This window comes from Trachypithecus francoisi, unplaced genomic scaffold, assembly GCF_009764315.1.
Source record: "Trachypithecus francoisi isolate TF-2019V2 unplaced genomic scaffold, Tfra_2.0 Lachesis_group6, whole genome shotgun sequence".
Lineage (NCBI taxonomy): Eukaryota > Metazoa > Chordata > Mammalia > Primates > Cercopithecidae > Trachypithecus > Trachypithecus francoisi.
The window spans coordinates 79,201,503-79,227,395 of record NW_022681471.1 but is presented as its reverse complement, the minus strand read 5'-3'; the positions used below and the strand labels follow the sequence as shown (position 1 = coordinate 79,227,395).

At 37.2% G+C, this 25,893-nt stretch overlaps 1 protein-coding gene across 1 annotated transcript in view; it reads right to left on the bottom strand.

The window, feature by feature from the left end:
* Positions 1-25,893, bottom strand: part of MTMR8 (myotubularin related protein 8) — a 121,126-nt gene that overhangs the window by 77,142 nt on the left and 18,091 nt on the right. Inside the window, 5 exon segments of the mRNA XM_033200985.1 lie at positions 592-720; positions 5,394-5,494; positions 5,497-5,550; positions 6,795-6,957; positions 10,042-10,164. Coding sequence (XP_033056876.1) covers positions 592-720; positions 5,394-5,494; positions 5,497-5,550; positions 6,795-6,957; positions 10,042-10,164 — 570 coding nt within the window.

Sequence of the window (25,893 nt, the reverse complement as noted above, 5' to 3'; positions counted from 1 at the left end):
TTTTTAAGGGGTCGACTCACTTCAGTAGTATGACACCCAATTGCATTACTATACTCTTTAGCACTTGAATGGCTGCCCACTTGACAACTTGCCTATTTGTCTAACCCCAGATCTCAGAGTGATTACAAGAGGTGATAAATATTATCACTTCCTACATAAGTAAGGGGACTGAAACACAGAGAAGTCAAGTGCTTTCTTACTACTACCTGAAATTACATGAAAAGCAGTAAGAAAGTATCAAGGATATCTGTATTCTACCGGGAGGCCACAGTCTCAAAAAATCCTGTATACAACTAATTTCCTGTCATTTCACAACTTTCTACCAAGCTGGATCCCATAGAAAAGGAAAAAAAGAAAAACAAACAAACACACTAAAATGCCACTTAACATCTGCATAACATTTTACAATTTACAAGGTACACGTATATTATTCCCTCCTGAGATCCTCTCAAAAAACTTCAGAAGTATGAAAGTCCAGAGAAGTTAAGGAACTTGCTTGAGGTCACACAGCTACTAAGTGGCAGCATGAAACTTAAAACAGGTCTTCCAGAGCCAAGTATAATTCTCATTAGAGAAATTTGCTTAACTCACATTGTTCTCTTTGTAGAGGTAGGAGAGCACAGGGACACGTTCTTTACTTCTGAACTTCGAACTTCCAACCACCGTTCCCAAGGTAACAGATTTAGGAACCACTATTTCAGGAGGGTAGGTGCTGCATATCTAAAAGAAAATAAGCACAATATATATAAATATATATTTATATATAACTCTCTCTTTGGAAATACGTATTTTGGTAACCACTAAAAGCTGATAAACTTCAGAAAATATGTCAGTCTTTCATAGAGTAAGTCATACCTAAAATGTCAACAGCTCTACCCCCATACTAGTGTTTTAAAGGCCGTCCAGATATGAATACTAGGAACCTAGTATGCAGTTTATGAAAGAGTACATCATATTTTCTCCTCCTTCACCTGTCTGCTTCATATTTGCATCTGTTCATATTAATTTACTTGTTTACAGTTATTGTTTTTGCTCTGATAGGCATATGCAGGAATTCAAGATGGGGTTTTATATGTGTTTCTATGATTTTTGTTATTCTAATTCTAAAAGTACATTTTGTTTTTATATGTCTCAATCTCTTCCTTTCCAGAAACTAACAGCATACTTCGAAAAGCTTTATACCAAGGATATTTCATTTCTATTTCTGAGGAATAGATGATGAAATACCAGCTAGCTAATGCTTGAGTGATTGCTAATTCCAGCCTGTTGCTAGCAAGTGAAAAAGTTATATATATAAACTGCATACTAGGTTCCTAGTATTCATATCTGAATGGTCTTTAAACCACTAGTCTGGGGGTTGGAGGTGTTGACATTTTAGGTATGACCTACTCTATGAAAAGACTGATATATTTTCTCAAGTTGATCAGCTTTTAGTGGTTACCAACATACATATTTCCAAAGAGACAGTGACAAAATATTATAACACCACAGAGCTGACATTGCAAAATTAATTCTAAACACTCCCCTAAGTAAAGAACACCCCTAAACATTTAACAATACATGAAACAAATATAAACCGAACTGGCAAAAATAAAAAAAGTTAAAGGTAGATAAGATCAAGAATGCTCTATGTAACTCATTAAAGTCAATGTTCCCATAATGCAGACCATTTAAAAATGTTTTCTACCCACCCCCTTACCCGGACTTAAACTTTGGAGAAGACGGTCATACAAAGAAAAATAAATGGAGCTCTCTGTTCAGCTTAGGTTATACACATCAAAAAGACCAACAAGAATATTTCAGACCTTCTTTGGAAGACTCAGACACACATTTGAGGTGGACAGATTTTACTTCCAATCTCTACTCATTCCTCTCAAGCATGACCCTAACAAGTTACCTCACAGATGACCCTGAGAAGTCACAGCTCATCAATCCCCATACCTAGTAGACATTCAAAGCTATGTTACCAGAAAGTCATTGCAATTACAGTCTTACTATGATAGTAAAAACACTGTTAAAGATGAACAATTCAGGGATATCACTTAAACATCAATGACTCTCTCTGCAGAAAAATTATCCTAGCAGGCCTGATTGCTACCTGTATTAGTCAGGGTTCTCTAGAGGGAGAGAACTAATAGGATATATGTATATATGAAAGGGAGTTTATTAAGGAGAATTGACTCACATGATCAAAAGGTAAAGTCCCATGGTAGGCCGTCAGAAAGTTGAGGAGCAAGAAAACCAGTAGTGGATCAGTCCGAGTCCCAAAACCTCTAAAGTAGGGAAGCCAACAGAGCAGCCTTCAGTCTGTGGCAGAAGGCCCGAGAGGCCCTGGCAAACCACTAGTGTAAGTCCAAGAATCCAAAAGCCGAAGTATTTGAAGTCTGATGTTCAAGGGCAGGAGGAATTTAGCATGGGAGAAAGATGAAGACCGGAAGATTCAGCAAGTCTGCTCATTCCACCTTCTTCTGCCTGCTTTTTCTAGCTGCACTGGCAGCTGAGGGAATGGTGCCCACCCAGATTAAGGGTGGGTCTGCCTCGCCCAGTCCACTGACTCAAAGGTTAATCTCCCCTCTAGTAACACCCTCACAGACACACCCAGAAACAATACTTTGCATACTTCAATCCAATCAAATTGACAATATTAACCATCAGACTACCCTTAGAAAGGCCTACTTGCATTGTGTTTAAAACTGTTTGTACAATGTGGTTTATCCTGAACACCTGCTTTCCTTCTGGACATCTGGACTTTTGGCATACACTAGGCAGAACGTGCCTATGTGGGCAGGTCCCAATAGAAGCCCTGAGCACTCTGCCTCTAATGAGCATCCTGGTAGATAACATTTCATAAGTGTTGTCACAATTTCTGCTGGAGGAATTCAGTGTGTCCTATGTTACTCTGCTGAGAGAAGACTCTGGAAGCTTGTTCCAGTTTTGTTGACTTTCTCCCCTGAACCTTTTCCTTTTGCCGATTTTTGCTTTGTATCCTTTCACTGTAATAAATCACAGTCATAAGTAGGACTATACGCCGAGTCCTATGAATTCTCCTAGTAAATCACAAAACCTGAGGAACGGTCTTTGGGACCTCCAACACATTCCCAGATGTCCATATTTGGCCCAGAGCTCTTTCTTGAGATCCAGACCCAAATGTTTGAAATCAAATACTTGATATCTGTTTAATCACCTTGAAATCAAGTGTAAAATTGAAGATACCATCTGCCCCTCTTCTTGTGGTCCTTATCTTTGCTAACATCAAAACTACTCATTGGTCATCAAAGCCAGAAACCAGAAAAGCTGGGATGCATATTAAATTCCTCCACTTTTCTAGTCACATTTGATCTGTCACCAGTTGCTTTCAATTCTACCACCTAAATATCTTTCAAAACCATCTCCTTCTCTCCATCTGCAGCCATTGCCCTAGTTCAGGTTCTCATAACTTTACATATCATTCTCCTGCATTCTTAGCTCCAGCAAACAAATTCTCCACACTAATAACACTTATCTTTCTAAAATACAAATATACATATGTTCCTTTCAAGTGTAAATACTCTTGTGATTCACAACTGTCTTCATGATAAAGTTCAAATTCCTTAATTTGGCCATGAAGCCCTTTATGATATGGTTTCACTTCCTGACCTCCTTCCTTCTCCCCCTGTATAAATTAGGAGAGAAACTCAGAAATAATCCACACATTTACAGTTCACTCATTTTCAACAAAGGCACCAAGAACACATATTTGGGGGAAAGGAAGCTCTTCAATAAATGGTTCTGGGAAAACTGGACGTCCATACGCAGAGAAACACTTCAGGATACTGGTCTGGGCAAAGACTTCTCAAGTAAGACCTCAAAAGCATTATGCAACCAACCAAAGCAAAAATGGACAAGTGGGATAACACTGAGCTAAAAATCTCCATGGCAAAGGAAACAACCAACAAAGTGAAAAGATAACCCACAGAATAGGAGAAAATATTTGCAGATTACCCATCTGACAAGGGATTAATAACCAGAAAATATAAGGAGCCCAAGCAACTCAAAAGAATGAAAACAAATAATCCAATTAAATATGGAGAAAGTATCTGAATAGACATTTCTCAAAAGAGGACATACAAATGACCAACAAGTATATGAAAAAACATTCAACATCAATAATCATCATAAAGATGAAAACCAAAACTACAATAAGATATCATTTCACCTGTTAAAATGGCTTTTATCAAAAAGGCAATAATGGATACTGGTGAGGATATGGAGAAAATGAAATCTTCATACACAATTGGTAGGAATGTAAATCATATAGCCACTACTGGCCAGGCGTGATGGTTCACACCTATAGTCTCAGCACTTTGAGAGGCCAAGAAGGGAGGATCGCTTGAGCCCAAAAGTTCAAAACTCCCATCTCTACAAAAAATGAAACAAATTCGCCAGGCATGGGGGTGGGTGCTTGTGGTCCTGGCTACATGGGAGGGCGAGTTGGGAGGACCGCTTGAGCCCAAGAGATTGAGGCTACAGTGAGCTATGATCATGCCACTACACTCTACCTTGGGCAAGAGTGAGGCCTTGTCTCAAAAAGAAAGAAAAGAAAACTGTGGTATATACGCACAATGGAATATTACTCAGCCACAAAAAAATGTAATCCTGTCATTTGCAACAACATGGATGGAACTGGGGGACATTATATTAAGTGAAATTAACAAAGCATAGAAAGACAAATATTGCATAACCTCACTCACATGTTGTACGAGCAAAAAAATAAAAATGAACTCATGGATAGATGATGGTTACCAAAGGTTGGTAAGGGTAGTGGAGTGGGGGGATAAAAAGAGGATCCTCAATGGGTACAAAAATACAGTTAGATAGAAGGAATAAGAAGGTATTCAGCAGCAAAACAGGACAACTACAGATAACAATAATAAAAAAAACTGAAAATGGAATTGGAATGTTCCCAACACAAATAAATGATAAATGCTTGTGGTGATGGATACCCCAGTTACCCTGATCTGATCATTACATATTGTATGCCTGTATAAAAATATCACATGTACCCTATAAATATGTACAACTATTATATATCCATAATTAAAAATTAAAAATGTTAAAAGTAAATTAGCCTTCACAAGGCTACTCCACAAAGCATCAGGCTGTTTCTGGCTTCCTAGGCTGATTTTCATACCCTGCACCTATGCTCACATAGCACCCTATGCTTTAGGCCATGAGATCTCTTACTCAGTCCCCATTGCACAGTAGGTACTCAATAAATGTTTGTTGAATGGCTGAATGTTGAATGGAAAGGAGAGAAGGATTATGAATCATTTCTCTTTTTCAAAATCTTGTTTCCTGATATTCTGCCATTTTAATTGAATGCACCAAAAGGCAAACAACAAGGACAAAATTACCTCATAGTTTCTGTTGGCATCTGTTATGGTCCAGTATCTGTTGGGTATTCCCATACGCCCAAAGTCTGATACTGCTTCAATCAGTTTCCATCCACTTTCCTCATCTCTTTTGAGGATTTGGGATTATAAGAAAAAGCATAAAGATCTTCAGGTAATGCTGGAGAAGAGAGATAGGCATGGAAAACAAAATGATGAATGAAACCTAAAAATCATCAAACAACTCAAATAAATGCTAGATTTCCTTTTCCCAAAGGGAATGTTTGTCAAACAGTCCCAGAAAAAGACTGTAGTGTGTGCAAGTTTGCCTTTATGTAAGGAATAAAAACTGGAATACTGCTTGGGTTCTTTTAAAAAATGTTTTAATTTTTTGTGGTATCAATACAAAGTGGGATCTTTCTGCCTGGCTTCCTATAAAAAAAGAATGCTGGATAATTGATTGAACTGAGGCTTCAGGGTTTCACATGTTAGGAAAAGAGTCCTTACCAAAAGTTTTTAACTGGGCTCCCATGTCCTGACAGTACTGCTTATTGTAACATGTTGCACATCTTCAACAATGTTTTTGCATTCTACTTGTCAAGCCAACAGCAACTTCTGACTTATAAATGGCCACTCCCTCTCTTTTCTCTGTCAGTCCTGCTTCCTCCCTTCACAAGATACAGTATCCAATCAAGTAACTCATTTGACCAATTTATGTGGCAACAACTTCTCCAGAGATGAATGGAGCCTATCAGAGACTTGTAAAATGCTGGGTCATGCAGCAGGTAACTTTATCAATAAAAATCAGCAAATACTGAGGAATTATTTTGGGGAAAGGGGAAAAATGGGGGAGAAAATGTAAGAGCATGATTAAAATCAAAGACTAAAATCAGAGGAAGCTAACGGTTAATTGCCTAGGGGTGGGGGATGGGGAACGAAAGGATGAAGCTGGAGGAAGCATTAAGTCCTACATTAATGAGGACTTTGATGAACGGCCTTAGTCTTCTAGATGGAATTAAAAGTAGGGGTGGACATCGTGGGCCAAACAAAAAGTCTGCAGGACAACAGGAAACAAATTTTGTTCCACAGCAGTCTTCCTTCCTAAACTGAGGAAACATTCACCAAGTTGATACTTAAAAGGAGGGAGGGAGAGAGAAGAAAATGTCTACTAAACATCTACTATATACTAATATATGAAGGTATTCAAGGTTCAAAACAACCCCCATTGGAGAGCTTTTACTCTCCTTACTTTTATAGGTAAAGAAAATGAGTTCAGAGGTTATATAACTTGCCCAAATATAATGGAGCTAATAAGTGGTAGAGTCCAGATCCAAACCTCCTCTGACTCCATAGCCCTTATCTTTCCATTATGCCACTTTGGAAAAATATTAAAATGGTTTTAGATAAAAATACTATCACAACCACCTGGCTGAGAAAGCTTGAGTAGTGAAATATAAACCTCATGGCACACAAGGTCAGAGTCTAAAACAAAGTGGGCCACCCGGAAATTCTTGCAGCGGAGGGTCAGGGGACAGCCCAGGCTAGTCATGGGTAACTTCTCCACAGTGGCAATGTGATGGAGTGCAATCTGAAAAACATAAAAGAAGCAGCGTATACATACAGATATGCAATATCTCTATCACTATCAGTATTCCTGACTCTCCGTAACGGTAACAGCATGACCAGATCTGTAGGCTACATCTATAGCCTACAACCATTCTTTGTAAGACATAACTGGGGTTCTCTCAAATAGAACTAAAGCATAATAGTGGTAAAGCAACAAGAAGCAGACCGCAGTGTTAGAAAATTTCTCTCTCCTTAGGGATACAAGATTACCAAGTTTGTGGGACAATTTTGGTGGATCAGCTCAGAATAGATGACTTTTAGCATGCTGTGATAGAGTTCACAATCACAGAATAATTGTTACAGAGGAAAATAAGAATTTCTTTTCTTATATCAAATTACTAATTAAGATAGTTATTAATAGCTGTTATTGTGCTTTATTATAAACAAAGTAGTCCATGACCATTAGCTATTTAAAAAGAGCCATTTGACGTGTAATCATCCTATTTCAGGAATGAAAAAAAACAAAGCTCTGAGAAGTGAATTCCTCATCAGATATCATATAGCCAAGAAGTGGCACAAACAGAATTTGAACCATAGCAGTCCATATAAGGCCAGGATTCTTCTCTGGGAATTCTAAAAACTCTAGTTCTGGAATAAGGATTTAACTAGAAGTGTTAGGGAGGAACTATTCCTCTACATTTTAACTCTAGTGACAGTAAAGCAAAGAATGTAGGATGATTACTTCTGTTCATGCTGATGCCAGCAAAAAAAGAAATGCATGGAAAGGGAACTGATGAAATAAAATGTGTCCAAATAATATTAATTCTCTCTTAATTGATTCAAAAAGCCATAGAATCATAGTTTTGCATTTTGATCTTTGATGTTCTCCTCCTATCCCTATCTGACGTTTCTGCAACTATGGAGCCTGGATGTGCTCTTTCCATTCTCTAGACTCCCTGTCCTGTGCCTGGAATGGTCTTGGAATCAACAGTGCCTTTTCTGCTCTCCCACCACCTCAATGCCCCAGTCCCTAATTTATTTGGAAAAGTCATCTCTTCAATGAAATCTTTCAATCATATCCACCATCTAAGAATGGAGCAAGTGTGGAAATGATTCAGATATTCCTAGGATAAATTTTCTATTTTTTTAAGGCAGGATCTTGCTCTGTTGCCTAGGCTAGAGTGCAGTGGCTTAATCACGACTCACTGCAGCCTCAACCTCCTGGGCTCAAAGGAGATCATCTTGCCTCATCCTCCTAAGTAAGTTAGGAATACAGTTGTGTGCTACCATGCCTGGCTAATTTTTTAACTTTTGTAGAGACTAGGTATTGCTTTGTTGCCCAAGCTGATCTCAATCTCCTGGCCTCAAGCGATCCTTCTTCCTTAGCCTCCCAAACTGCTGGGATCACAGGTATGATTAATTTTTACCTTAACTGTTTTGTCACACTCAAGTCCTGCCATGGCAGTTCTGGAAGTATTACAAAATGTAAGATGAATTAATATATTCAACCACAAGAAAATCAAAGATCTTCCAGTCAACATCAGAGATGTGTGTTTTGGTAGTACAATACTGATAATTGAGATCAGGGCCCAGGCAAACAATTGTGGTGAAACTGGGAAGGGTCAGGGGAAGGTAGGCAGACTAAGGCTGGGAAGAACTTCCCTAATTGGGTAAATAAGCCTCCTCTGACATCAGAAATAGTGTAAGTCCTCCCTTCCAGATACAGTCCACTGGATTTGAAATAATACCCAAAAGGAACAAATCTGGAGACATCTGTACTGTCTATAAATGCAGGTAGATAGGAGATAGGCTCGTGGCACAGTACTAAAGAACTGGTTCCTGAACTGTTAGAACTGCAAGAATCCTTACTAATTATATAATCTAACCACCTCATTTTACAGATGAAGAAACAAGCCCGGAGAGTAAGAATCACTTGCCTAAGGTTACGTAGCCAGTTAGCATCAGAGCTTAAGTCTAGCCCAGCTCTCATTCCTCTTTTGACATTCTTATCATCACAGCACAAAGAGCAAGATATATATGGGAAAAGTTCAGTTTTAAAAGGAAGTATTAAGATACTTTTTTCATATGCATACTCAATTCAATTTATTTTATACTTTTATGATAGTATTTACCATGTTCCAGGCATTGTTATAAGCACTTATAAACATTCACTTTATAATTCTTGTATCTTGACTTTTTTAAACTAATTCAAGGTATTATTTTATCTCTATTTTACAGATGAAGGAAGCGAGACACAGAAAAGTTAAACAACTTGCCCAAGGTTACAAAACTAGTAAATGTTGAAGCTGGGATTTTAACCTGAGCAGACTGGCTGTAAAGCTTTAATCACTAAGCTACGCTGTATAAAAGAAGCATGTTGTACTTCTTATAAATGAAGAGGTCTAAGCATAAATCTAATGATTAAGATTAAATTATGATCTTTAGGATGGGTAAGGCATAAAGTAATGTTGGGGTGCTGAAGTAATTAGAAAACATTACTTACAGGTGTAAACATAAACACACACACATGCCTGTGCATGCACACACACACACACACACACACACACATATATATATATATATATATATATACCTAGGTAAAATCCTGTCTTAGGACAGATAGATGGTCTAAATTAGTGCTGCCCAAGGTAAAGTCAATAAGGCCTTAGCATCAGCATAACCTGAGCCCTTTTTATAAAATCAAAATCTTATGCTTAAGATTCTGCATTTTTATCAAGTTCCCATATGCTACAGATACTGCTGGTTCTTGAACTACATTTTATGGATAGCAGGCTTTAAATTACTTCAAGATGCTTACAAACATAGTTCAGGAAATTAGCAGAAACTATTCTACCTAAAAATAATTTAGCTAATCCCCAGGAATATTCCAATGTAGAATAAAATGACTATGATGACTAGAGTCAATAACTTGAAAAAAGAGGAGTAATACAATTCAGACCACAAAAAGATTATTAGAATAGGTCCTTTGAAGAAAAGGTTTTACAGTAATTTAAAAATTATACTTGAAATTTCAAGAAACTACCATATAGACAGCATGTATGCACAACTCTTTAAGACCCTTTGATACTTCTTCTCATGAACATACCCATGTTTCTTTCCGGGCTGCACCAGAAGTCTCCACATAGATCAGGTGGGTTGCAGTAAGATAAAGAATCCCATTAGCTGGTTTCTTACTCACATAACGATCCACCAATTTCACATTTTCTACCTGTTATTGGAGTAAAAAATACTGATTAAGTTACCAACTCACCACCTGTGATTGAAGTGGGGCCATTCAAAGCAAGATAAATGCTGTTAATTTGCTACAAAACTTGAGTTTTTCCAGTTCCTGCCAAGGTGGCAAACTAGTATGATCCGTATTACCTTTTCTGAAACCAGCACTGGAAAAACTAGGAAAGTGAGAGGAAAACCTGTATTCTAGAAAAGATAAAAATTCTAGACAAAGTTTACAAGATGAAGTATGTATAACTGGAAACTATATAGAACCTGAGAGCTTGCTGAGGTACTTATCTTGTTGGAAGAAGGTACAGCTATTGTACGTGTAAAAAAATCAGTAAGGGTAAATAACATGAAGATAGATCTTACATTACAGGGCAAGAATAGAATAAAACAGAAAAGGAGAAATACAAAACAAAACAAAACAAAAGGAGTACCATAAATAAAACACATAAAAAGAAATGCCATAATTAAATCCCAATATAAAAGTAATTGCAATAAATGTACATGAATTAAACTTACCAATTAAAAGAAAGACACAGACTAAACAAAAGATTCAACAATATTCATACTAGAAGAGATATACTTTAGAGTCACAGACAAACTGAAAATAATAAGATATGCCAGGCAAATATAAACTAAAATAAAGCTGAGGTAGCAGTCTCAATATCTGACTAAATAGAATTTACATGACAAAAATCAATAGGACAAGAAGATATAGCCATCATAAATATAAACATATTGTATAATACAGTCTCAAAATATATCAAGCAACTAGCAGAACTGCAAAGAGAAAAGGAACAAGTGCATATGGATACTTTAATATTCTTCTTAGAAAACTGATAGGTCGAGCAGACCAAAAAAAAAAAAAAAATCAAATGAAGATACAGAACATTTACACATTACAACTAAAAAACTCAAGCTATTATATACAGAGTAAGACTCTATATCCAACAAATCGAACATTCAAGACAACAAAAAAAAAATTTCCAAAAAGAGACTATGATTACAGCCATAAATGAAACATCAATAAATTCCAAACGTTGAATATCATACAGTTTAGGCTCTCCAACCACAATGCAATAGCACTGGAAATTAATAACAAAATAATAGCCAAAATTTAACAAATGTTTGAAAACACAATAGCTTATTACTAAATTAACCTTGAGTTAAAAAGAAAAAGGAAAGGAAACTAAAAAAGATTTAAAAGTGAATGATAATAAAAACACAAATAAAAATTTGTAGGACAGAGTTAAACAAGAACTAAGCAGTAAATGTATAGCAGTAAGTTTATCATAAAATGAGAAAGGTTAATGACATACTAGTTAAACAGTCAATGTAATAGAAATAGCAAAATTACAGAGAAATAAGATGGTAAAGGACAGAAATTTAAAACCAGAGAATCCTCCTCCACAGATACACACACACAGCCTGAACAGAAAAGATTAAAAAACCAGAATTTAATTATGTCAAAAGGTTAATAGGATAGATCTTTGCTAAAAAAGAGAAAAGATGCAAATAAAATACAGAATGAAAAAGGGAAAACATAAAAAGCTAAAACTATGAGTATTATGAAAAACAATATGCTAATAAATTGGAAAACTTACAAGAAATATTTTTAAATATCAAGAAAAAAATCAAATGGCAATGGTAGTCAAAGATTTTCCCTAACAAAACCCTCAGGTCCAGATGATGTTACAGGTTTATTCTACCGAACTTCCAAAATATAATTAATTACTACCTTATCCAATTGACTCCGGTCACTGTAAAAAAAATAAAGTTACTCAGTCCATTTTATGAGGGCAATTTAATCTTGATTCTAAAATCAAATAAAGACAATTATAAAGTAAGAAAGTTTAGGGCTATTTCATTTATGAAATGTAGACACAAAAAATGCTAAATAATGTTAATGAATCCAACAGTATATTTTAAAAAATACATTTTGATCAAGTGCAGTTTATCACAAGAAAGCATGGGGAGTTCAACATCAGAAAATGTCAATGTAATATATCAGCAAGACTAAAAAGAAAAATTATATGCTTTATCTCAATTGATACAGAAAAAGCAGCATTAATATAGCTTAATTCTATTTATAATGATAATCCTTAGTGAACAAGGAATAAAAGTAAACATTCTTAACTTGGTAAAAATTATATACAAAAAACCTACAAAGAATGTTATGAATAATGAAGAAACTAACTGCATTCATTTAAAATCATGAACACGACAAACTTGACTCTATCACTGCTACTGTTTTAAATATCGTGGCTAAATACTATGAGGAAAGGGGGCGTGGAATTAAGAAACGCAAGGATCAGAAGGAAAGTTCTATATTTGGCACCACTTACAGAGAAGGTAATCATTCAACTAGAAAAAAAATGAAAGAAAAGAATCAACCAAACTCTCAGAGCTAATATAAAAGAGTTCAGCAAGGATACCAAATATAATATCAACCTACAAAAGTCAATAACATTTTCCTACACCAGCAATGACCACTTAGAAAACATAAAAATACCATTCACGATGGCAACAAAAATTATACAGAATCTAGAAATTAGCTTAATTAACCAAGCATATACAAGACCTTTACAGAGAAAACTTTAAAAGTCTAATGAAGGATATATAATACAATCTAAAGAAATAATGTCTATGCTCTTGGATAGGACAACTTAATATAATAAAGATGGCAATTATCCCTCAAATTAATCTATAAATTTAATACAATTTCAATCATATTTCAAAGTGGATTTTCTAATAAACTTATTCTAAATTTACATAGAAGAACAAAATCCCACAAATTGCTAAATCAAACTTAAAACAAAGTAAAGAGGGTAAGATTTGCTCTACTAGGTATTAAAACATACTCAAAGCTGTGGGGAAAAAAAACCACCACCACCACCAACAACAACAACAAAAACCACTAGTACTATTGCAAAAACAGAAAAATAAACCAATGGAAAAGGACCAGAGCTCAAAATCAGACTGATGTAAAAAATGGGAGTCTAATAGAGCATAAACATGGCACTACAAATTGACAGACAAAAGAGTATTTACTAGATGTGTTGGGGAAACAGTATTAGTACACGCAGTAAGATAAAGCCATATCCCTACCTAACACCATATACAAAACTAGATTCTAGATGCATCTATATGTAACTTTTACATAAAACTGTAAAGTTATTGGAAAATGCAGAGTACCTTGGATCTATAAACAGGGAAAGACTTTTAAAAAATTAATAACAGAATGGGAGAAAATAGGTGCAACTCCTAAAACTAACAAGGAATTATTATCTAGAATATACAAGGGACTTTTGTAACTCAATATGAAAAAGAGGCCCCAAAAGAAAAATATATGAAGCATAAGAACAGGCAAGTTGCATAAGAGGCAATCCCAGAAGCATACAACCATGAAAAGAAGCTCAAAACATTGGGAATAAAATAAAGTTAAATTAAAATAAGATATTGCTTTAAGACTACAAGATTTGCAAAAACTAGAAAGCAAGAAAATGCCAAGTGTTGGTAGGGTTGAAGGCATATAAGAATACTCATCCACTATAACCAGGGGGTTACAGACAGGTGGGGCCATTCAGAAGGGCAATCTGGCACTACTTAATCAAATATATATATATATATATATATATATATATATATGTTTCCTACGACTCAGCAATTCTATTCCTGAAAATGGGCTCAAAGAAATGTTCATGTAGGTCTACAAGAGGACATGTAAGGATGAATATGTCAATCACTTTGAGAATAGTCAGGTAACATAGTCTGGATACTTGTCCCCACCCAAATCTCATGTTGAAATATAATACCCAATGTTGGCGGTGGGGCCTGGTGGGAAGTGAATGGATCACGGGGGTGAATTCCTCATGAATGGTTTAGCCCCATCCTTTGGTGCTGTCCTCATGATAATCAGTGAATTCTTGTGAGATCTGGTTGTTTAAAGGTGTGTGGCACCTCTCACTCTTTTGGTCCTGCTCCAAACATGTGAGATGCCTGCTCCTCACCTACAATTTATGCCATGATTGTAAGCTGTCTGAGACCTACCCAGAGGTGGATGCCTGTGTTATGGTTTCTGTACAGACTGCAGAACTGTGAGTCAATTAAACCTCTTTTCTTTAAAAATTACCCAGTCTCTTCCGTTCTAAGATGGCTGATTAGGAACAGCTACAGTCTACAGCTCCCAGCGTGATCGACGCAGAAGACAGTGATTTCTGCATTTCCAACTGAGGTACCTGGTTCATCTAATTGGGACTGGTTGGACAGTAAGTGCAGCCCATGGAGGGCAAGTCAAAGCAGGGTGGGGCATCGCCTAACCCAGGAAGTGCAAGGGGTGGGAGATTTCCATTTCCTAGCTAAGGGAAGCCGTGACAGACTGTACCTGGAAAATCGGGACACTCCTGCCCAAATACTGTACTTTTCCAACAGTAAAAGCAAACGGCACACTAGGAGATTATATCCCGCGCCTAGCTCAGTGGGTCCCATGCCCACAGAGCCTTGCTCACTGCTAGCGCAGCAGTCTGAGATTGACCTGCAAGGCAGCAGCCTGGCAGTGGGAGGGGTGTCTGCCATTGCTGAGGCTCAAGTAGGTAAACAAAGCTGCCAGGAAGCCCAAACAGGGTGGAGCCCACTGCAACTCTGCAAGGCCTGCTGCCTCTCTAGAGCCCAACTCTGGGGGCAGAGCAAAGCTGAACAAAAGGCAGCAGAAACGTCTGCAGACTTAAACATCCCTGTCTGACAGCTCTGAAGAGAACAATGGTTCTCTAAGCATGGTGTTTGAGCTCTAAGAAAGGACAGACTGCATCCTCAAGTGGGTCCTGAACCCTGTTTAGCCTAAGTGGTAGACACCTCCCAGTAGGGGCCAAATGACACCTCATACAGGTGGGTGACCCTCTGGGATGAAGCTTACAGAAGAAGGATCAGCCAGCAATATTTACTGTTCTGCAGACTCCACTGGTGATACGCAGGCAAACAGGGTCTGGAGTGGACCTCCAGCAAACTCCAACAGACCTCCAGCTGAGGGACCTGACTATTAAAAGGAAAACTAACAAACAGAAAGGAATAGCATTAGCATCATCATCAACAAAAAGGATGTGCACACCAAAATCCCATCTGTAGGTAACTAGCATCAAAGACCAAAGGTAGATAAAACCACAAAGATGGGGAGAAACCAGAGCAGAAAAGCTGAAAATTCTAAAAACCAGAGCATCTCTTCTCCTCCAAAGGATCGCAGTTCCTCGCCAGCAATGAAACAAAGCTAGACGAAGAATGGCTTTCACAAGCTGACAGAAGTAGACTTCAGAAGGTCAGTAATAACAAACTTTTCCGAGCTAAAGAAGGATGTTCAAACTCATCACAAGACAGCTAAAAACCTTGAAAAATGATTACATGAATGGTTAACTAGAATAAACAGTGTAGAGAAGACCTTAAATGACCTGACGGAGCTGAAAACCATGGCACAAAAGCTACGTGACACATGCACAAGCTTCAATAGCCGATTGGATCAAGTGGAAGAAAGGGTATCAGTGACTGACAACCAAATTAATGAAATAAAGTGAGAGGAGAAGTTTAGAAAAAAGAGTAAAAAGAAAGAACAAAGCCTCCAAGAAATAAGGGATTATGTGAAAAGATCATATCTACATTTGATTGGTGTGCCTGAAAGTCACGGGGAGAATGGAACCAAGTTGAAAAACACTCTTCAGGATATTATCCAAGAGAACTTCTCCAACCTAGCAAGGGAGGCCAACATTCAAATTCAGGAAATACAGAGAACACAAAAAGATACTACTTGAGAAGAACATCATTAAGACACATAATTGTCAGATCCACCAAGGTCTAAATGAAGGAAAAAATTTTAAGGGCAGCCAGAGAGAAAGGTCGGGTTACCCACAAAGGGAAGCCCATCAGACTAACAGCGGATCTCTCAGCAGAAACTCTACAAGCCAGAAGAGAGTGGGGGGCAATATTCAACATTCTTGAAGAAAAGAATTTTCAACCCAGAATTTCATGTCCAGCCAAACTAAGCTTCATAAGTGAAGGAGAAATAAAATCCTTTACAGAGAAGCAAATGCTGAGAGATTTTGTTACCACCAGGCGTGCCTTACAAGGGCTCCCGAAGGAAGCACTAAACATGGAAAGGAACAACCAGTATCAGCCACTGCAAAAACATGCCAAATTGTAAAGACCATCGATGCTAGGAAGAAACTGAATCAACTAATGAGCAAAATAACCAGCTAACATCATAATGACAGGATCAAATTCACACATAACAATATTAACCTTAAATGTAAATGGGTTAAATACCCCAATTAAAAGACATAGACTGGCAAATTGGATAAGAGTCAAGACCATCGGTGTACTGTATTCAGGAGACCCATCTCACATGCAGAGAAACTCATAGGCTCAAAATAAAGAATGGAGGAAGATCTACCAAGCAAATGCAAAGCAAAAAAAAAAAAAAAAAAAAAAAAAAAAAAAGCAGGGGTTGAAATCCTAGTCTGATAAAACAGAATCAACAAAGATCAAAAGAGACAAAGAAGGCCATTACATAATGGTAAAGGGATCAATTCAACAAGAAGAGCTAACTATCCTAAATATACATGCACCCAATACAGGAACACCCAGATTCATAAACCAAGTACTTAGAGACCTACGAAGACACTTAGACTTGCACACAATAATAATGGGAGACTTTAACACCCCGCTGTCACTATCAGACAGATCAACGAGACAGAAGGTTAACAAGGATATTAGGATTTGAACTGAGCTTGGCACCAAGCGGACCTAATAGACATCTACAGAACTCTCCACCGCAAATCAACAGAATGTACATTCTTCTCAGCACTACATCGCACTTACTCCAAAATTGACCACATAGTTGGAAGCAAACCACGCCTCAGTAAATGTAAAAGAACAGAAATCACAACAAACTGTCTTGCAGACCACAGTGCAATCAAACTAGAACTCAGGATTAAGAAACTCACTCGAAACCACACAACTACATGGAATCTGAACAACCTGCTCCTGAATGACTACTGGGTAAATAACAAAATGAAGTCAGAAATAAAGATGTTCTTTGAAACCAATGAGAACAAACACACAATATACCAGAATCTCTGGGACACATTTAAAGCAGTGTTAGAGGGAAATTTACAGCACTACATGCCCACAAAAGAAAGCGGAATGGATCTAAAATCGACACCCTAACATCACAATTAAAAGAACTAGAGAAGCAAGAGCAAACACATTCAAAAGCTAGCAGAAGGCAAGAAATAACTAAGATCAGAGCAGAACTGAAGGAGATATAGACCAAAAAAAAAAAAAAAAAAACTTCAAAAAAAAAAATCAGTGAATCCAGGAGCTGGTTTTTGAAAAGATCAACAAAATTGATAGACCACTAGCAAGAATAATAAAGAAGAAAAGAGAGAAGAGATGCAATAAAAAATGATAAATGGGATATCACCATCGATCCCACAGAAATACAAACTACCATCAGAGAATACTATAAACACCTCTATGCAAATAAACTAGAGAATCTAGAAGAAACAGATAAATTCCTGGACACATACACCCTCCCAAGACTAAACCAGAAAGAAGTTGAATCCTGAATAGATGAATAACAGGCTCTGAAACTGAGGCAATAATTCATAGCCTACCAACCAAAAAAAAGTCGAGGACCTGACGGATTCACAGTCAAATTCTACCAGAGGTACAAAGAGGAGCTGGTACCGTTCGTTCTGGAACTATTTCAATCAATAGAAAAAGAGGGAATCCTCCCTAACTCATTTTATGAGGCCAACATCATCCTGATACCAAAGCCTGGCAGAGACACAACAAAAAAAGAAAATTTTAGACCAATATCCCTGATGAATATCGATGCAAAAATCCTCAATAAAATACTGGAAAACCGAATCCAGCAGCACATCAAAAAGCTTATCCATCATGATCAATTCAGTTTCATCCCTGGGATGCAAGGCTGGTTCAACATAGGCAAATCAATAAACATAATCCATCATATAAACAGAACTAATGACAAAAACCACATGATTATCTCAACAGATGCAGAAAAGGCCTTCAACAAACTTCAACACTGCTTCATGCTAAAAACTCTCAATAAACTAGGTATTGATGGGTTGTATCTCAAAATAATAAGAGCTATTTATGACAAACCGACAGCCAATATCATACTTAATGGGCAAAAACTGGAAGCATTCTATTTGAAAACTGGCACAAGACAGGGATGCCTTCTCTCACGACTCCTATTCAACATAGTATAGGAAGTTCTGGCCAGGGCAATCAGGCAAGAGAAAGAAATAAAGGGTATTCAGTTAGGAAAAAAGGAAGTCAAATTGTCCCTGTTTGCAGATAACATGATTGTATATTTAGAACACCCCATTGTTTCAGCCCAAAAATATCCTTAGGCTGATAAACAACTTCAGCAAAGGCTCAGGATACAAAATCAATGTGCAAAAATCACAAGCATTCCTATACACCAATAACAGACAAACAGAGAGCCAAATCATGAGTGAACTCACATTCACAATTGCTACAAAGAGAATAAAATACCTAGGAATCCAACTTACAAGGGATGTGAAGGACCTCTTCAAGGACAAGTACAAACCACTGGTCAATGAAATAAAACAGGATACAAACAAATGGAAGAACATTCCATGCTCACGGATAGAAAGAGTCAATATAGTGAAAATGGCCATACTGCCCAAAGTAACTTATAGATTCAATGCCACCCCCATCAAGATACCAATGACTTTCTTTACAGAATTGGAAAAAACTACTTTAAAGTTCATATCGAAACAAAAAGAGCCCGCATTGCCAAGACAATCCAAGGCAAAAAGAACAAAGCTGGAGGCATCAGGCTACCAGACTTCAAACAATACTACAAGGCTACAGTAACCAAAACAGCATGGTACTAACATCAAAACAGAGATAGACCAATGGAACAGAACAGAGGCCTCAGAAATAACACCACACATCTACAGCCATCTGATCTTCAACAAACCTAACAAAAACAAGCAATGGGGAAAGAATTCCCTATTTAATAAATGGTGATGGGAAAAAATGCCTAAACATATGTAGAAAGCTGAAACTGGATCCCTTCCTTACACCTTATATAAAAATTAATTCAAGATGGATTAAAGACTTAAATGTTAGACCTAAAACCATACAAACTCTAGAAGAAAACCTAGGCAATACCACTTAGGGCATCGGCATGGGCAAGGACTTCATGACTAAAACACCAAAAGCAATGGCAACAAAAGCCAAAATAGACAAATGGGACTTGATTAAACTAAAGAGCTTCTGCATGGCAAAAGAAACTACCATCAGAGTGAACAGGCAACCTACAGAATGGGAGAAAACTTTTGCAATCTACTCATCTGACAAAGGGCAAAGATCCAGAATCTACAAAGAACTTAAAGAAATTTACAAGAAAAAAACAAGCAACCCCATCATAAAGCGGGCAAAGGAAATGAAGAGACATTTCTCAAAAGAAGACATTTATGCAGCCAACAGACACATGAAAAAATGCTCATCATCACTGGTCATCAGAGAAATGCAAATCAAAACCACAATGAGATACCATCTCACACCAGTTAGAATGGCAATCACTAAAAAGTCATGAAACCACAGATGCTGGAGAGGATATGGAGAAATAGGAATGCCTTTACACTGTTGATGGGAGCGTAAACTAGTTCAACCATTGTGGAAGACAGTGTGGCGATTCCTCAAGGATCTAGAACTACAAATACCATTTGACCCAGCAATCCCATTACTCGCTATATACCCAAAGGATTATAAATCATGCTACTATAAAGACACATGCACATGTGTGTTTATTGCGGCACTATTCACAATAGCAAAAGCTTGGAACCAACCCAAATGTCCATCAATGATAGATGGGATTAAGAAAATGTGGCACATATATACCATGGAATACTATGCAGCCATAAAAAAAGGATCAGTCCATGTCCTTTGAAGGAACATGGATGAAGCTGGAAACTATCATTCTGAGCAAACTATCACAAGGACAGAAAACCAAACACTGCATGTACTCACTCACAGGTGGGAATTGAACAATGTGAACACCTGGACACAGGGCAGGGAGCATCACACATGGGGACCTGTCATGGGGTAGGGGGCAGGGGAAAGGAGAGCATTAGGAGAAATACCTAATGTAAATGACGAGTTGATGGGTGTAGCAAACCAACATGGCACATGTATACCTATGTAACAAACCTGCACATTGTCCACATGTACCCTAGAACTTAAAGTATAATTAAAAAACAATTATACAGTCTCAGGTATTTCTTTATTGCAATGCCAATTCAGAAGGTCAAATGTGGTGGGATATTATGCAGCTCAGGTATTTCTTTATTGCAATGCCAATTCAGAAGGTCAAATGTGGTGGGATATTATGCAGCTATTAGAAGCAATGGGTTAGAGATACATACAGCAAAATAAATAAGACAGTGAAAAAAGTAAGAGAATGACATAAAGAAGGCATCACTATATAAACTAAAAATTCATGTGTATAAAACAACTATCATGTTTTGAAAGACACATTCTAATACAAATCACATTAATCATATTAGAATGCTTGCCTGTGATGGGGGAGTGGAATGGGGAAAAAAACGGGCTAATTAAATAAAAACGAGAGGTAGCTTTTCATGGACTAATGATGATAAGTACCAAGAATTGAGGAGTACGTGATGAACTCAATGCAATACACCTGAGGTTAGAAAAATCAAAACAAACTAAAATGCCATCTTTTCTTTTCAGAAACATGGGAAATAATCTTAGATATTTAAACGGTGTTGTATGATGTTAGCCTCTTTAACTCATAAGTGAATGAGTGGTTCAGAACTCATCCTTCTAACATGTATGTCCATACCCTTAGGTGTCATGATTTTCATTTACATACACACAAAAAAAGGTAAAGCAAGATGCCTGTGAACATAAAGTCGCCAGCCCAATGATCTTTTCATTTCATATATTCTCTTGTTGACATCCACAAGTCATTAGCCCAAAGTCTATCGGTGTGACAAATTATGTAGGCAAATTACTATAGCTAAAAGGGATAACACAAAAATGGCATCAGCTTTTTCCCTGAAGACATTTAAGAACAGGATACTCATTTATCTACTGAGGCCTTGATGCTTTCTCTTATACAGTCAAGTACCACATAACAACATTTCAGTCAACGATGTACCATAAATACAATGGTGGTGGAAGCAAAAGATTATATACCACATAGCCTAGGTGTGTAGTAGGTTTGTGTAAGTACACTCTATGTTGTTCACGCAATGACAAAATTGCCTAGTGAAGCACTTCTCAGAACATATCCCCATGGTAAAGTGATGCATGACTGTAACTGTAAATGTGCTCTAATTAGGGAACCTCAATATCCAAGACAGACCAGGTATGGTGGATCAAGCCTGTAATCCCAGCACTTTGGGAAGCCAAGTGGGAGGATTGCTTGAGCCCAGGAGTTCAACACTATCCTGGGTGACATAGCAAGAACTCGTCTCTACAAAAAACAATAAAAATAATTAGCCAGACATGCTGGTGCATGCCTGTAATCCCCGCTACTTGGGAGGCTGAGTCAGAAGGATCACTTGAACTCAGGAGTTTGAGGCTGCAATTGCACCATGCCACTCCACACCAGCCTAATTGAGACAGCAAGACCCTATCTCAATCAATTAACAAATCAATCAATATCAAAAATATTCTCCTTATTATTCTTGTAAAGTATAAATAGCTTATTTACATTTATAAGAAAAGCATTACAAGCTCAACAGATGAAGTAGCCAAAGAACATGAACAGATAATTCACATATGAGAAAATAAAAATGTGATGAGTTAAATTTCACTAGTAATGACAGAAATGCTAATTTTAAATGACATGGAGCTACTATTTTATACGTATTAAATTTGCAAAACATCAAATACTGCATGGTTGTGGTAAAACTGCTACGCTTATACATTGCTGATTGCAATGCTATATCACTTTTAGAAAGCAATACGGAAAAACTGTCAAGAACATGTAAGTATGAACCAGTATCCTTGATCCAATACCCCATTCTTAGCAGTTTATCCTCTGAAGTTTATCCTTATACATTGCTGATTGCAATGCTATATCACTTTTAGAAAGTAATATGGAAAAACTGTCAAGAACATATAAGTATGAACCAGTATCCTTTGACCCAATATCGCTACCCTTAGAAGTTTATCCTCAGAAAATCAAATTTATATACATGAGAATATTCCCTGAGATTCTGCCAATAATAGGAGAAAACTAGAATACCTATATGTCCAATAATAGGGGAAAGGATTCGGTAAATTTAAGAACATTATATTAAAATTGACTATTAAGTAGATATATAATACTAAGGTTCCTAGGTAGGTGCCTTTCACATATTAAGTATCCAAAAAGTTAATTAGATCTGAAATCTGGTGCCGTTAAAAATTTTTCAAGAACTGTATAAAAATACTTAACATAATAATAAATTTAAAAGTTAAGTAAAACTATTATAAATATGTTAACAATGTCAGTATGCATACAAAGACTGGATGAGAACACAATGGAATGAAAACGGTAGCCTAAATGTAGAATGACAGGATTTGGTGTAATCCTTAATGTTAAGATTTTTAAACCTTTTTTATTATGAAATAATTATAGATTCATAGGAAGTTGTAAAAAAAAAAAATTACAGGAAGGTCCTAAGGACCTTTTGCCCAGTCTCCCAAAATTTAACATCTTACAATAACTATAGTAAGCCATTCAAACCAGGAAAATGATATTGGTACAATCCACAGATCTTATTCGGATTATACCAGTTATATATGTAGTTATACATGTATACCATGTACAGTTATAAATTGTGTGTGTATGGCTATATGCAATTATATCACATGTACAGCTTTGTGTAACAATCACCACAATCATGATACATACATACACACCACAAAACTCCCTTCTGCCATTTCTTCAAAGTCACACCCATCCCTTCTCCATCGAACCCTTGGCAAACACTAATCTGTTCTTCATCTCTACAATTAATTTTTAAAGAATATTATACAAACAGAACCATTCAGTATGTAACCTTTTGAGATTGGCCTTATTCACCCAGCATAATTCTCTTAAGATTCATCCAGGTGTTTGCATATATCAATAGTTTACCTCTTTTCATTGATTAGCAGTATTGCAACTGTATGGACATATCACAAGTTATCTAACCATTTACTCACTGAAGGGACATATGGGTAGTTTCCAGTTTTGGGCTATTATGAATAAAGCTGCTATGAACATTAGTGCACAAGTTTCCGCATGTAAACAGGTTTTCATTTCTCTGGGATAAATGGTCAAGAGTGCAATTTCTGTAATGTTTCTTAATGACAAATTAAAATGCATATGTATGCACTTAAAGGAAAAGAGTACTTCATTGTCAGACAAATAACTCGAACAGTGCTGGGCCAATCAATCCACAGACACCAATAACACCAATCTAGGGAGTATGTCCAAGCCAAAAGTGGGAACAAAGAGAGATGATAAACACTGTGCTATACTCCACATGTGTTATCTCATTTAATCCTCATAATTATTTAAGATAGATGATATTGCTAATCCCATTTCATATATGTGGAAACTGGGTCTCAGAGAGGTAAATTAACTTATCGAAGACCACATGGGTGGTTAAGTGGTGAGGTAAAGGCAGGCAGTGAGAAGCAAGAACCCAAACTCTTAACCATTTGATATGGTTTGGATTTGTGTCCCTTCCCAAATCCTATGTTGAATTGTAATCCACAGTGTTAAAGGAGGGGCCCAGTGGGAGGTGATTGGATCATGAGAGCAGATTTGACCCTGGCTGTTCTCATGATAGTGAGTTCTCATGAGATCTGGTTGTTTAAAAGTGTGTAGCACATCCCTCTCTCTCTCTCTCTCCTGCTCCAGCCATGTGAAAATAAGCCTGCTTCCCCTTCACCTTCTGCCACGATTGAAAATTTCCTGAGGCGTCTTCAGCCATACTACTTGCACAGTTTGTAGAACTATGAGTCAATTAAACCTCTTTTCTTTATAAACTACCCAGCCTTCGGTTATTTCTTTATAGCAGTGTGAGAATGAACTAATACGCCATTATACTATACTGCCACAGACTTATTAACCATGTGTGCTTGGGGAGAGGAAGGGAACTGAAAAAAATCTTCCACCCCTATGGCCCACCCTCTAAAAGAGAAAAGTAACAAAAATGTAGTCAAGGCATGGAGACTAGGGGAAGATGCCAAGATACCCGAATCTAAGCACACCACATTATATTTGGGCAGCGACAGATTAGAAGACCAGGCAGTAATAATGGGAACTTCCTGCCAAAGTAGCTGAATCTGAAGAATACTGATCTTGTAGTAAGATGGTACAGCACTGGGCTCAAAGAAAAAAAGCCAAATGGACTCAGGAAGTTTTCTTTCAGCCAGATATCTTGATGTTCACTCTACCACAGAGTCAGACACCAGCAAAAATACAAACAACGAAAGCTAGATTTAATTCAATAATTCTTTTTTGAATGCCTACTATGTACCAGATTCTGTGCTAAAACATCCTATGGGAAATAAAAGTAGAATGTATGAGACATTGTAAATTATAAACTATAAAATCCCAGGAGTTTATAATTTGTTGAAGAAATGCAAACATGAACCCAACTCAACATAACATAACAAAAGACACCCTGTGGTAAATGTCAAAACAGGTGCATGAGCAGAGCACTAGGGCAACCAGAGGTCCAGGTTTCAGAAAGATTCCCCTGGGAGACAGCTAGAACTGAATATTCAAAGTATTCTTTCTTTAATTCAAGATTCTCGAGTATCTACTATTTTCAAAGTATGGAGTTAGGCATTTTAAGGGAAAATGAAATAAACAAGGCATGATCCCTCCCTACAACCATCCATATAACAAACATTCACTGAGAATCTACTATATGCCAGGCACTGTGTCAAATGTTATAGAATTAAAGATGTCTGAGCACGCTCTTTACCCTAAAGGACTAACAGAGTTAGTGCTCACAAATCAGTCAAGGAAGTACCATCAGTATTTAGGAAACAGAATAAGGATTATACTTAGCCAAGAGTGGAATGAAAGTAGTTAAAGAGAAGTGAAAAACGTTGCTGAACATCTATAGTGGGTTGAATGGCAGCCTCCTGAAAGACAGGTCTTTTTTCTAATACCTGGACCCTGTAAATGTGACCCTATTTGGAAAAGGGGTCTTTGTAGATATAAGTAAGGTAAGGTTCTAAGATGAAATCATCCAGGACTCCCAAGGTGGGCTGTAAATCCAATGATAAGCGTCCTTATAACAGACAGAGAGGAGACGGCACACAGAGAAGGCCATGTGAAATGGAGGCAGAGATTGGAGCGATGGATATAGCCACCAGGAATTCTGACAGCTACCAGAAACTAGAGGAGGCAATAAGGAAGGATTCTCCCTTAAAGCCTCCAGAGAGAGGGCAACCCTGCCAACATGTGAATTTCAGACTCCTGGGCTCCTGAACGATGAGAGAACAAATTTCTATTGTTTTAATCAAAAAAAAAAAAAAAAAAGTAAAGGAATGGCCAGCTATGGTGGCTCACACTTGTAATCCCAGCACTTTGAGAGGCCAAGGCAGGAGGATCATTTGAGCCCAGGAGTTTGAGACCAGCCTGGGAAACACG